This window comes from Nelumbo nucifera, chromosome 3 (assembly GCF_055504915.1).
Source record: "Nelumbo nucifera cultivar China Antique chromosome 3, China Antique-T2T, whole genome shotgun sequence".
NCBI classification, from domain to species: Eukaryota; Viridiplantae; Streptophyta; class Magnoliopsida; order Proteales; family Nelumbonaceae; genus Nelumbo; species Nelumbo nucifera.
In genome coordinates, this window is record NC_142651.1 from 18,122,970 (window position 1) to 18,138,347 (window position 15,378).

At 40.8% G+C, this 15,378-nt stretch overlaps 1 protein-coding gene across 1 annotated transcript in view; it reads left to right on the forward strand.

Moving 5' to 3' along the window:
- Nucleotides 1-15,378, forward strand: part of SIK1 (Protein kinase superfamily protein) — a 125,558-nt gene that overhangs the window by 47,433 nt on the left and 62,747 nt on the right. Inside the window, exon 11 of the mRNA XM_010262183.3 lies at nt 3,115-3,196. Within this exon, the coding sequence (XP_010260485.1) occupies nt 3,115-3,196 (82 nt within the window). The remainder of the gene's footprint in view (nt 1-3,114; nt 3,197-15,378) is intronic.

Below are 15,378 nucleotides of genomic sequence, written 5' to 3' on the forward strand. Positions count from 1 at the left end.
GAAGAGTGAATAAGAGTGGAGCTGTGCCTTTTCCCTAAATTTCTATGATTGTATCATACATTAAGTGAAAGAAAAAAAAAGAAAGAAAAATTTGGGTAGCTTGGAGTTAGTTCTTCTTTTTATGGAATGTGTGTGTACAGTAGAAAGGACCATAGAGACACTGGCAGGACCTCCTTCCTTAGAAATACAAGCATCTCTTCTTGGCACTCAATGGGTAACTCGAAAAGATCTCCCAAGCCTTATCTCTTCTTGGTGGTTGAAGGGATTTAGTAAGAGGGTTAGGATAGTTTGGAACATGGTCCTGCCTGCTTTATGTTGGTATGTGTTGGGTGAGCACAACAATAAACTAATAAAGTATTTGAAGACAATTCTGCTCCTGTGGGGGCGATCTATGGCAAAGTAGAGTGACTTCTTATGAAATGGGTCTTAATTAACAGTTTATCAGGAGTCAAATATAGCCATCTTTAAACAGTGGAAGAATATGATTTGGAATGATAATCTTGCACTGTTATGTCATTATGAGGCTTTAGGGAGCCAGGGGATGAGGCTAGCTAAGCATTAGAACTTTGATAGATGGAGGTATAAGGGGATTCAAAGTTGGTAATCAAGGAGTTTGGGTGCATTGCCAGGGAACTTGAAACTACCTTTTCTTGTGTCAGAAGACCTGCAAATAGCTTGGCAGATTTAATAGACATGCAAGGGGTTGCTAGGGATCAATTGTTCTGGGCTGTGATGTAACAAGTTCATTGGGGCCAGGCTGTTATCTCCTGGATTGTTATCATGCTTTATTCCAACTAGTGAAAATTTTCTGTTATTGATAAAAAAGGGAAAAGAAAGATGTCCTCACAATATCAGGAACCACTTATGTTTTCTGATCTGGCTTGATAGTGGAACAGCTGTGAAATTACTCAATGCTACCAACATGGCGAGGGGTCACCAACCGAACAATATTAACATGGGCAAGGGCAAACCTAGATATATTGAACCAATCCCACATAATCAACAATAAGCTATGCCCTCATCAAGCTCCACTGTAGCAATCCAATGTGCCAGCGTGGCAGATCATGGCTGCAAGATATTGAATATGAGCCTGAATGTTGACTGGGCTTTCCCTAGAATAGTTGAGGTTTTGACAGGTCGGCATTTGGGAGGCCTTAACAGGAGAGAAAAAAGTGGTTTGGAGAGTGGCTATCATTTGGAGTATCTGGCTGGAGAGAAATCTGAGAATTTGTGAAAATACAACAATACAAGACATTGACTAGCTGGTTGACTAGTTGATCCTTTGATAACACTGGCCCATATTTGCCTGACTAAGATATACAATCCAGGCCAGCATTACATTGGTTGCTGGTAGACCTGTTCATGGGCCGGGTAGCCTGATGGGCTGGCCTGGCCTGTCCTGTCCTAAATCGGGCTTGGACAAAATTTAAGTCCACGGGCTCGGGCTTGGGTTCTAAAAATCAGGCCCGACTATTTTTCAAGCCGAGCTTGGGCTTCCCAAATAAGCCTGGCCTGAGCCCAAGCCCAACCCGATAATATTAGATATATAATAGAAATATAATATATATAATAGTAAAATTAATAGAAAAAAGTATTATATATTAAATGTATAGAATATTATATAATATATAATATATTACTAATAATATATTTGATTGGAAGTTTGAAGAGATAGTGGAGATGTTGACTCTTCTTCAGAAACAAAAGGTTGACCTGCTCTCAGAAGACAAGTGGTACTGGAAGTGGAATCCGGATGGTGTTTTTTCTGTCAAATCCTTGGCCTCTAAGCTTTGCAGATTGGGTATCACTGATTTTTCAAGTACTCAGATTTGGAACCCTATAAGTCCATCTAAATCCAACTTTTTGATTTGGACAATGGCCCTCGACAAATGTCTTTCTAGATCTAACCTTGTGAGGCGGGGCATTCAAATCTTGGATCTATCTTGTGGTCTTTGTGGGAGTATTCCTGAATCAACAGATCATTTGTGCATTCATTGCCTGTTTTCTTCTCAGGTGTGGGACCATTTTCTCAAAGCCATGAGCATCAGTTGGGCAAGTTAATCTCTTGGGGGTCTGTTTCTGAGGAGTTTAGAAGTTTGAATTTGTCTGCTTTATTTCGTTCTAACTCCTGGTGGAGTATGTAATTGCTGTGTTTGTCAGACTGCCTTTCTGGGTCTGATCACAGCTTGTATGTGTTGTTTTGAATAAATTTACTTTACCTTTTTCCAAAAAAAAAATATATTACTAATAATATATAATTAATATATTATAAAATACTTGTCAAAATCGAGCTTCGGGCTTTATATAGGGCCGGGCTTGGGCTTGGACCCGGTGATTTTCTATTTATAAGGAGGCAAAGCCTGGCCTGGCCCAGCCTGTGAACAGGTCTAGTTGCTGGGTTTTATCTTATGCTATCATGTTAGGCGAATGGATTACATGTTATAGTTATAGCCAAGTAACCAAGGTGATAGTAATTTGCTTCCTTTTGCAGTTTAATGATGCCAGTAAATATAATGTCCGTTTTGTTATTAATACTATGATAGACATTACACAGTTATTATGGATCTTAATTCTGTGTTTGAATAATGTTATTTTACTTTCTACATTTTTTTTTGATAAATGTTAATTTATTTTACTTTCTACATTATAACCTATACATATCATATTTTAATAATATGCTATTCTAAATATTAGAAAGAAAGTTGCAGTTGTTGTAACCATTGTAGTTCTCAAAGAACCATTCAACTTAAAAGCTTAAGCTGTTGGGTGAGGTCCTTGAATAGGTTGATATTCTCTAACATTCCCCCTCACACGAAAGCCCATTGGGCTTGAAGTGTGAACAAGCACTTGCCCACCCATACCTTGTGCTGAAACTTAATTAATTATAATGGGGGTAATGAGGATCGAACACTAGACCACTTGGTCAAAGTGGATCTGATACCATCTCAAAGAACCATTCAACCTAAAAGCTTAAGCTGTTAGGTGAGGTCCTTGAATAGGTTGATATTCTCTAACAGTAGTAATAAGTAATGTTTCAGGTCTCTCACCTTTATAGACATTGTTCGCATGGTCTTGGGGCTTCTATATATTCACTTTGGTTGTCTGCTTGTGCAGGTCTCTTGTCTTCCATGATTTTGTTGCAAAATGCCTTACAAAAGAACCACGGCTTCGTCCTACTGCAACTGAGATGCTGAAGGTACAGTAGGCAAAACTCCGAGTCTTTACTTGTTAGGGAAATAGTTAAACTGAAATTTGGGGTATTTGGTATCAATTGGCTATATATTTTGGTAAAACTAATTTGTCTCTAGAGCTTGTCTTACATATAAAACAATAGAAGTCACAAGTTAAACTCAGATATCTAGTAGCTCTAGTAGCTAAAAAAGATAAGACTATTGCAACCATGGTACAGCAGTAATAACATATTAACATTACAATGGTACTTAACCAGGAACCTAAAATATCACAATAACCATTGAAGGTTTTTGCATGGAATGTAGTGAAAAGTTTTTGGTTGTGCTTGTAAAATACAATTAGTGATCCTATTAGGTTGGTGGTTGGTTGAACCTAATATTAGTTCTTACGCCTTAAATCAAATGAAACTACTGGAAGATATTCAACTTGGTAAGAAGCAATTGTGGATGTCCTATATGCATTTTTTACAAGTATATATGCCAAGCAGAAATTGGTTGTAAATGTCTTGTTTATACATATTCGTTATGGATATCTGACATTGTTGCCTCTGACCATTTCTTTTCCATATGACTGGACATATATTTTTGATGGAAATGATATAGAGAGGACCAGTTTCATGAACCCAATGTATTGTCCTGCATTCACTATTAAGAAGTCCTTAGGATTGGCCTAGAGTACTAGAGCCTGGTATATTAGGGGGAGCAGTATCTTTATCAGTTTCCCATCTTTGCCATTGAGAAACTTAAGGCTCTGTTTGTTTGTAGTGCAAATCTGTAGAGAAGATGGGCTGAATGGCCCATAGGCTGTTTATCCTTTCTTATTTTTATGTTCTTTACTGTAATGGGCCTTATTCTGGGCCTATTCTTTTTATGTTATGTTCTTTTAATTTCTTGCCCAACTAAGGGCCTCTTTGTAAATTATTAAAGTTTAACTTAATAAAGGGTAAGAGGAGAGATTATGGTTCGAAACTCTCCTTCTCTGAACCCTTATTGCCACCATCTTCTTCTTCATCTTCTCTTCTTTAGAAGAAGGATTTCTGCTGTTTTCTTTTGATTTTTGCATCTGTTCTAAACAGTCCTCTATTATCAAGGACTGTTTTTCTTCTTGGTATTAGAGCAGGCCTAAACTTGGCTTGGGCTCTCATGTAGGTGTTGTCCAGCCAACTACATGAGAGTTGTTATAGGGCTGGAAGCTTCAGCTTGAGTCGCCTGGTTCTTGGAGGTCATTGGAGATTGAAGAAGGTGCCCAAGATTCAAATCTCTTGGAGAGCCGTTTGGTGACCAGGAAGAATCGGAGAAAACAGGTTGGTTCCTGATTTAGAGCTTAAATCAGAGATTGAGAGTGGTGCCTAATAATTTCTGGGATGTTTTCTTTATATTTTTCTGGACTGTTAAAGTATCCAAAATTTCTCTGAAATCAGTACTGCTATTCGGCTGTTCTTTTAGACTGCTTTAGCCCAGAAATTTTTGGGTTGTTTTCATATTGTTTGGACTTTCAAGTGGCTGAAATATCTCTGGAATCAGTACTGCTGGTTGGCCTTTTCTTTTGGACTGTTAAGGGCACCTGTACGGACTATTTTCTGGGCTGTATTAATCTTTTGACAGTGTGGTCTCCTCTACTGCCCACCTTGTGTTTGTGAAAAGGTCTCTGAAGTTTTTTGCTTCCTTTGGATGCTGATTGGACAGTACCTGGAATTTCTGTTTAGAAAAGGAGTTTGTCTGATTTTCTTTCTTGAAGACCGAACCAAGTTGGTTGGTGTACCGTGTAGTCTACAAGGTGCGGCTTCTGTTTGTTTCTCACAGCTTTCGGGTGTGACTCAGATTTGTGGTTCTGCTGCATTGAGGTAGGCTTAACACAGTCCTTGTTCCATCTTCATTCGGTGCCCTTTTTTGAAGTTGGTTGAAATCTTTTTGAAGTGGTTAAAGAGATGAACTCCTCAGAGATTGAAAACAAGAATGTTGCTGAATCCGGGCAAGTTCCGGGAGCCTCTTTTGACTCTTTACTGACTGTGACCATAGTCAAGCTGGATGGATCTAATTATTTGGCATGGTCACAATCGGTAAATATTCATATCTGTAGTAGAGGAAAGTGGGGTTTTATCTCCGGGAGCAAGAAGGCTCCTTCAGAAGATGATCCATCTTCTGAGAAGTGGATGCAAGAAAATTATACTATTATTGGGTGGCTTGTGAATTCAATGCAGCCACAGATTAGCCATTGCTCCCTCAGAAGATGATCCATCTTATGAGAAGTGGATGCAAGAAAATTATACTATTATTGGGTGGCTTGTGAACTCAATGCAACCACAGATTAGCCAGCACTATTTGTGGATGAATTCAGCAAAGGAAATCTGGGATAGTGTTGCTGAAACCTATTCCCAAAAATTAAATGTGGCTAGAGCTTACAAGTTGAGAAGTGATGTGAAGAATTTAAGACAGGGGGAGAAACCTTTAGTTGTATACTTCTCAACACTGAAGTCTCTATGGCAAAAAATAGATTTGATAGAAGCTGTAACCTGGGACACCACTAATGATGTAGAGACCTACAGAAAACTGGTTGAAAGAAACAGGGTGTTTGAGTTCTTAACCGGACTAAACCCAGAGTATGATATTACAAAACAAAATATTTTATCTAAGGATAGTGTCTCACTGTCACAAGCATATGCCTTGGTAAGTAGTGAAGAGAGCAGAAGGATTGTCTAGGTTCAAGGGGCTGGTCTAAATGATCACTTTGCTAATATGGGAGTGAAACCCAAAGGGGTTGCAGGGACTCCTAGTGGCTCAAGGAAGAAAGATGTTGTCTGTGAGTACTGTAAAAGGCCAAAACACACTAAAGACAAGTGCTAGAAATTACATCCTGAGCTTCTACCTCTTCGGTTTTAGAAGAAGCATGATAATAAAAGGGCAGGGAGTGCTAATGTGGTTGCTGGTCCAGATAGTGACAAGTACCGTACTGAAGAGATGACAACTTGTGCGCAGTTAGCAGCCATGAAAGCAGAATATGAGAAGTTTGGGAGGATGATCAGTCACCTAGAGGGTGTGACTTCTTCTTCCAACCCTTCAGAAAATTCAGCCTCTTCTGCATTTGCTCATTCAGGTATACGGGCTTCTACCAATCATGCAACCATTTCAGGTAATCTTAAGATCCCTTGGATTATTGATTTAGGTGCTTCTGATCATATGACCTACCTTTCTACCTTGTTTGTTTCATATGGTTTACTTTCTGGATGTGACAAAATCACCCTAGCCGATGGTTCTCTTGCCTCTATCTCCGGCAAGGGAACCATCAAGGCTACAAATTCCTTGTTCCTACCTTCTGCTCTTCATGAACCTAGACTAAATACAAGCTTGTTATCTGTAAGTAGTCTAACTAAGTCATTAAACTGTTGTGTAACCTTCTTCCCTTTCTACTGTGTTTTTCAGGATCTGGAGTCTCGGAAGGTGATTGGGAGTGGCCATGAGGCGAATGGAATATACTTGCTTGATACTCTGGGACAGTGCCCTGAACAACCTGGAAAAGCTGCTTTTGGGTTTATATCTACAGAGTCTATCAGTCGAGTTATGTTATGTCATTTTTGTTTGGGTCATCTTTCTTTTTCTGCATCGAGTCATTTATTCCCTGAACTGTTTAAGGGAATTAGTTTGTCCAGTCTTCATTGTGAGTCTTGTGAGTTGTCAAAGCATTGTAGACACAGTTATCCCCTGAGTAATAAAAGATCTTCTCCTTTTAATATTGTGCACTTTGATGTGTGGGGGCCTTGCCACTTACCCTCTATGGGTGGGTACAAATATTTTATCTTGTTCATTGATGACTTTTCTCGGTTTATTTGGATATTCCTGATGAAATCCCGTGATGAAGTTCCCAGACTTGTGAGGCAATTCCATGAATTTGTCCTAACCCAGCTTGATACTAGGATTAAAATTTTCAGATCTGATAATGCAAAAGAATATTTTGAGAAGAACTTGTCCTGCTATCTCTCTGACTTGGGGGTTATTCATCAAAGCTCCTGTGTTAGGACCCCAGAACAGAATGGAGTTGCTGAAAGAATAAATAGACATATTGTTGAAGTTGCAAGAAGTATCTTGTTTGCCTCACATGTTCCTACAAAGTTTTGGGGTGATGCTGTTCTCACTGCTACCTACCTTATAAACCGTATGCCATCCAGGGTTTTGGGGTTTCAGTCTCCTTCATCCGGACAAGGAGCTTTTTTCTATTTCTCTTCGTGTCTTTGGCTGCACTTGTTATGTACATATTCTTAGTGTCCAAAGACATAAATTTGAACCAAAAGCCCACAAGTGTATCTTCCTTGGTTATTCCCCCACACAGAAGGGTTACTATTGCTTTGATCCAAAAACTGGTACTCGATATGTCACAATGGATGTCACCTTTGATGAGCTTTCTTCCTTTTATAGTTCCTCTATAGAAGGACATTGTCCAAAGGGGGAGGATTTGTCACAGGTCTTTGCTCTTCCTCTTCCTGTCCCAGTTGAGTCTTTTACTGAGTCTCTTTCTTCTTCAAATGAATCAAGGGAGGATCAATCATTCCACTCTCCCTGTCCCAGTGTTCCTCCCCCTTTACCTCCTCGTGCTCTCTTTAATCCCAGGATGTATCGAAGGCAAAGATCCAGAAATGAGTAGGTTGTTTCCCCTACAACACATGAGCCTCATGCACTTCCAGTTACAGATGAGACAACAAGTACTGTTTCAGCCCCTTTGGAGCCATCCTTCCCTGACCTTGATATTCCCATTGCTATTAGGAAAGGAAAAAGGAGGTGTACTACACATTGCATTTCCAAACACCTTTCTTATAGTTTGCTTTCTCCTTCATATTTTGCCTACCTTTCTTCTGTTGCCTCTAACCCTATTCTCAGGTCTGTGTCAGAAGCTCTTAATATTCCAGAATGGAGGGATGCTATGAGATCCGAAATTGATGCTCTGCACAAGAATGACACTTGGGAAGTGGTTGATTTGCCTGAAGGGAAGGATCCGGTTGGCTGTAAGTGGGTCTTTACTATCAAATATTATGCTGATGGCACCATTGAGAGGTACAAGGCTAGGCTGGTTGCAAAAGGTTATACACAGACACATGGGATTGATTATTTGGAGACCTTTGCACCTGTTGCCAAGATGACTTCTGTGAGAGTTCTTCTATCTTTGGCTGCTCACTCTGACTGGCCACTTTATCAATTGGATGTAAAGAATGCATTTCTGAATGGAGAATTACATGAGGAGGTTTATATGTCTCTTCCTCCAGGGATGTATGCAACAGATATGAAAGGAAAGGTATGCAAGCTGAAGAGATCTCTTTATGGACTAAAACAGTCCCCTAGAGCATGGTTTGAGAGGTTTAGGGCTGCCCTTGTTTACTTTGGCTATGTACGAGCACAGTCTGATCATAGTCTCTTTGTGAAGAGGAGAGGGCTCCTGGCAGTTTACCTTGTAAGATGAAATGTTGTAGCTGAAGTAGTAGAAGAGAGGAGGAGACCAAGAGGTGCTGAGAATGTCGAACTGCATGACCCAATCGACAGTACTATCATTTATATTAGATTATAGTTCAATGTTACAAGAAATGTCTTGAATGCCTCTGATTAGTGATGGGACACCCAGACTACTTAAAACACCAAATAAACTTAGGCCCATTAACACAGGCCTAGTACATAACAACTTAAACACAAATACAAGCTAATAATAACACTTATCAGCCATACCATCAATACATAAAACCCTTCAACCTAACACTCCCCCTCAAGCTAAGCATGGATGTCAATCATGTTTAGCTGGCCAAGAAGGTCCACGAATTTTGCTGCAGCCAACCCTTTAGTCAGTACATCTGCAATTTGCATCTCAGATGGAATATAAGGAATGCAGAGTTCTCCCGAGACTATTCTCTCTCTAACAAAATGTCGATCGATGTCAATATGTTTTGTCCTGTCATGTTGCATAGGGTTATTTGCAATGTTGATGGCAACCTTGTTGTCACAATACAGTCTGAGAGGGCCCTCAGCTTTAATGCCAAGCTCATTAAGAAGAGTCCTGAGCCATAGGAGTTTAGCAACCCCGTGAGCCATAGCTCGATATTCAGCTTCGGCACTTGATCTAGCAACTACATTGTGCTTCTTACTGCGCCATGTAACCAGGTTCCCTCCCACAAATGTACAATATCCTGAAGTTGATTTTCTGTCCCCAACAGAAACGACCCAATCTGCATCAGTATAAGCTTCAATTTCAATTTTATTGTTTTTTCTGAATAGAATTCCCTTTCTTGGGCAAGTCTTCAAGTACCTGAGAATCCTTTCAACTGCTTTCATATGAGGGATCTTTGGAGAGTGCATGAACTGACTGACAACATGCATAGCATAAGCAATATCTGGTCGAGTGAGAGATAAATATATCAGCTTCCCTACCAATTTTTGGTATCTCTCTCTATCACAGTAGTCCTCCCCTACTGATTCCTATAGGCCATGATTCTGTTCTGTTGGAGTATCTGCTGGTCTACACCCTATCATGCCTGTTTCCTCTAGGAGGTCAAGAATATACTTCCGCTGACATATGTAGATCCCCTCTCTTGACCTAACAACTTCAATCCCAAGAAAATATCTCAAATGGCCCAAGTTTTTGATCTCAAATTCAGAAGCTAAAAACTCCTTCAGTCTTTTGATCTCTTCCAAGTCATTCCCGGTAATCACCATATCATCCACATAAACAATGAGTGTTGTAAGTTTGCTATCCTGTCTCCTTATGAACAAGGTATGGTCTGCACCACTCTGAGTGTACCCCACTTTCTTCATGGCCCCACAAAGCCTCTCAAACCATGCATAAGGGGACTGCTTTAAACCATATAATGCTATCCTCAGTTTACACACCTTTCTATCAAAGTCATAGCCTAGTGGAGGTTCCATAAATACCTCTTCATGAAGGTCATCATTTAGGAAGGCATTCTTTACATTCAGTTGATGAAGTTCCCATGAAAAATTTGTTGCCAATGACAACAGAACCCGAATTGTGTTGAGCTTTGCTACTGGGGCAAAGGTTTCTTTGTAGTCAATCCCTTCTTTTTGAGTAAACCCCTTTGCCACAAGCCTGGCCTTGTACCTTTCAATGGACCCGTCCTCCCTATGCTTTACAGTAAACACCCACTTGCACCCGATAGTGCTCTTCCCCTCTAGCAGATCCACTAATTCCCAAGTTCTTGCTTTCATTAGGGCTTTCATCTCTTCATTCATAGCTTCTTTCCACCTTGGATCAGACACGACCTCTGAGTACCTAGAAGGAACATGTACAGAGGAAAGAGCAGACGCAAAGGAATGATAGGCTGGAGATAAATGTGAGTAAGAAACAAAATCAGCAATGGGATGCCGAGTGTTGCAAGAACGGATAGGCTTACGGAGAGCAATAGGAAGATCCAAATCAGAAGTATGTGTGTTGGAATTACCTTGGATTGTAGAGACAGATTGATCCGAGTCCAACTGGTTGCTGTCATGAGTTTGAGGGCCCTTTTTCCTTTTGTTGTAGGTGATTCGTATCTCTTTCTGTTCTCTATTGGAGCCTTCAGGGATATCTACAGTATCAGGAGAGGTAACCGGCACAGTGGGAGCCTCACTAGGTTGACCTGGGATGCCACAACTAGTTGTAGAAGAAGAGAATGGAAGGCTCGAGGCAGATAGGGGAACAAAAAAGGAGGGAGAATGAGAATCCTCTTCCATTCCACTAGTCTCCCCCTGAAGAGGATTCTGAGAAGACTGAAAATAGGGTTGAGACTCAAAAAAGACCACATCTCTGGTGACATACTTTCTCTTGGAGACAAGATCATAACACTTGTAACCCTTTTGTGTAGAAGAATACCCCAAAAAATTATTCCTTTCGTAGCCCTAGGATCCAACTTGGTCTTCTTTGGATCCTTCACATGTATAAAACATATACAGCCAAAGACCCGTGGAGGAAGACGAAAGTCAGGAAGAGTAGGGCACAGAACAGAGAAAGGGGTTTTCATACCCAACACCTTAGATGGCATCTGATTTATCAGATATGATGCAGTAAGTACAGCTTGAGACCAGTATTGCTTGGGAACCTTGTGTTGGAATAGTAAGGCTCGAGCTGTCTCCAATAGATGTCTATTCTTGCGCTCAACAACCCCATTCTGTTGAGGAGTATTAGCACAAGATGATTGATGTAACATGCCAGCATCTTCCATGAATAAGTTCAAGGATTTTTCAAAATATTCAGCAGCATTATCTGACCGGAATTGCTTAATCCTCTTATCAAATTGTGTTTCAATCATCTTGCAAAATGCCATAGTTATCCATGGCACTTCATCTCTTCCTTTTAACAGGTAGATCCATGTGCATCGAGAGTATTGGTCAATAAAACTAATAAAGTAACGAAAGCCATCAATAGAAACAATAGGTGAAGGGCCCCAAACGTCAGAATGAACCAAATCAAAAGGAGCTCGAATTTCATTATTGGAAATTGGATAAACAGTTCTACATTGTTTTGACATTTGACATACTTCACAGACTAAACTCTGACTTGAAATGCCCTTAAACAATTCGGGAAACAACATTTCTAACGAAGAGAAAGGTAAATGACCTAGCCTAGCATGCCACAGATGCAACCTAGCTATTGACTCCACACTCTTCGGACTACTAGCTTCAGATGCTTGCAAGGCTGAACCGATGTCTACATCAAAATAGTAGAGGCCTCCATACTCATGACCGCTCTCAATCGTTCTCCTCGTCGATCTGTCCTGAAAGACACAATGAGTAGGAAAAAAGGTTATACTACAATTTAAATTTTTTGTAAGTTTTGAAACAGACAAAAGATTTGAGGTGAGACTGGGAACATGTAGAACTGATTTAAGAGAGAGGTCCTTGCTTAGGTCAACCACCCCTTTTCTAGAGATGGTGGAGAAAGACCCGTCAGCAACTCTCATCTTATCCTGACCAGACAACAATTGATATGAGGAGAATAAGGACATATGTGTCATGTGGTCAGTTGCACCGGAATCAATGACCCAAGAAGTAGAGTCAATAGAACTAGTTGCACTAAAGGTAGAGACTATACCTGATCTAGCAAGAGAGGTGGAAGCAAAAGAATTACTCTTTAGACGGGCTAAAGCCCGGCTCCAAAGGAATCAACAACCTGCCCCATGGGAGAAGAAGCCACTGTTGGTATACTCTGTGAGTTGTCACCATTGTGACTAGTGACAAGGTTCCCACTTGCCGCATGACCCTTTTGTTGCTTCTTATCCTTTCTCAATGCAGCTGGCTTCAGGTGAGGACACAGGACCCAACACTTTTCTTTTACATGTCTCTCACCCCCACAATGAATGCACTTAAGATGCTTCTTGTCTGGATGTTTGTTTCCCTTAGTGGAAATCAGGGCTGTGTTCACCAAATTGTTCAGCTGGTTGAATCTGAGAGTCAACTTGCATCTCCTTTCTCCTGACTTCTTCATTCCTTACCAGATAATAAACATGATGTAACTCGGGCAGTTCATCTCTTCCTAGAATTTGTGACCTTATGCCCTCATACACTGGGTCCAGGCCAGCCAAGAACTTAAAGGCTCTGCTCTCTTCAATCTGCTTATCATGTCTCTCTTTGTCCCTGGCATTTTCCCAGTCCAAAATCAAGTGATGGTCAAGTTCTTCCCAAAGTCCTTCCAGAGTTGCAAAATATGTTGCAACTGTCATATCCCCTTGCCTTAAGGCAGCAATGTCTTGATTCAATCTGTAGATTCTAGCATTATTTTTCTTTTGTCCATAGGTTTTAGACACTTTTTCCCAAATCTTGGCTGCTGTGGGAAAGTGTTGAACAGTCCTAGCAACTCGTGGAGTCATAGAGGCAAGCAGCCAGGACATAATTGTGGCATTCTCCTTGCGCCACACTGCATACTCCGCATGCCAACTTCAGGTTCCTTCTTACTCCCATCTAAGTAGCCTGTGAGATCACGGGAAGTAATAAAAAGCATTGCAGAAACGGACCACTCCCTGAAGTTGTATTCATCCAGCAGCACACTTGTAATCTGCAAGTTGTGCAGATTTGGGTTTTCCAGATTTGAAGACCTCCCACCAGGTCTGATATCCCTAGAAGAGACCTCTCCGGATATTGAAGACATCTTGGCTGCAGACTCTGTGTAGATAACACTGTTTCAGACTAGCCGAAGTGTTCACAGTGCTGAAAAAAGACTAGTTTCAGTATTGAAGAAGGTTCTGACAGCTCGCAACACTGGTTCAGACTTGCCGAGACTGTCACAGTTCTGAAGTAGTTCAGTTACAGCAGCAAATAAGGTGTTCTGTGAGCTGGTAACCGACCTGAAGCTGAGAGCTCTCCACCACTGCACTATGCAGACTTCTCTTGGGCTTCGATTACTGCAACTATAGAGTGTTCCCCCCTACGACCAATACTAGGACTGCTGAAATCAGTCCTCAATCTAGGTCTGTCCTATACAGACCTCTCTTAGCAGCCGAATGGCTACTCACTACTAGAAACAGTCTAGTAGGACATCAACTTCTGGGTCTTACTTCCCTTGCGCCCTACAACCAAGGGAAACCCTAGGTTCGAACCTTGTATTGTTCTCCTGCAACCCTAGGGTTTCACCGCAGCAACCAAGATAAAAAAAAAGAAAGAAAGATAACAAGAGAGAGGAGATGGCGTTGGCTGTAACCAGGAAATTGCTTAATGCTCTGATACCATGTAAGCTGAAATGTTGTAGCCGAAGTAGTAGAAGAGAGGAGGAGACCAAGAGGTGTTGAGAATGTCGAACTGCATGACCTAGTCGACAATACTATCATTTATATTAGATTACAATACAATGTTACAGGAAATGTCTGGAATGCCCCTGATTAGTGATGGGACACCCAGACTACTTAAAACACCAAATAAACTTAGGCCCATTAACACAAGCCCAATACATAACAACTTAAACACAAATACAGGCTAATAAGAACACTTATCAGCCGAACCATCAATACATAAAACCCTTCAACCTAACATACCTGATTGTGTATGTTGTTGATATTGTTGTGACTGGTAATGATGTTTCAGGAATTAATGATCTCAAATCCTTCCTCCATACAGAGTTTGAGATCAAAGATCTGGGGGAATTGAGATATTTCCTTGGCATAGAAGTTGCTAGATCCAAGGATGAGATTCTTATCTCCTAGAGGAAGTATGTTCTTGATTTGCTCTCTGAAACAGGGAAGATGGGTGCTCGACCAGTTGTTACTCCTATTGATACGAGTCATAAACTCTTTGCTTCAGATGGAACATTGTTAGAAGACAAATGAGTCTTCCAGAGACTTCTTGAAAAACTTCAGTGTCTATGCATGACTCGTCCAGACATTGCATATGCTGTCAGTTGCATCAGCCAATTCATGCATGCTCCCCGGGATACTCATATGGCAGCAGCAAAGCAAATCTTGTGTTATTTGAAGGGCTCCCCAGGAAAGGGAATTTTGTTTGCCAAGCATGGCCATATGAAACTTGAAGCCTATACTAATGCTAACTGGGTTGGAAACATTGATGACAGAAGATCTACTTCTGGGTACTGCAGCTTGGTGGTTGGTAACATTGTTTCTTGGAGAAGCAAGAAACAATCTGTTGTTGCTCGATCTTCCGCAGAAGCAGAATACAGAGCCATGGCACATGGAGTTTCTGAACTATTGTGGTTAAAATCATTGATGGAGGAACTGGGGATTGAGCATGACAAACCAATGATGTTATACTGTGATAATCAGGCTGCCATCAACATTGCTCACAACCCAGTACAACGTGACAAAACTAAGCATATTGAAGTTGATAGACACTTTATTCGAGAAAGAGTGGCTTCGGGTGAAGTATGTCTTCCTTTCATCACCTCTAAAGGACAATTAGCAGATTTTCTCACCAAGGGCATTCCCAAGGCGAAACTTCAGCATGATACTGGCAAGCTTGTCATGATTGACATCTATGCTCAGCTTGAGGGGGAGTGTAGAGAAGAGATTAAGGGCATTCCCATAGGCTGTTTATCCTTTCTTATTTTTATGTTCTTTACTGTAATGGGCCTTATTCTGGGCCTATTCTTTCTATGTTATGTTCTTTTAATTTCTTGCCCAACTAAGGGCCTCTTTGTAAATTATTAAAGTTTAACTTAATAAAATAGTGTTAGGGGGTAAGAGGAGAGATTAAGGTTCAAAACTCTCTTTCTCTGAAC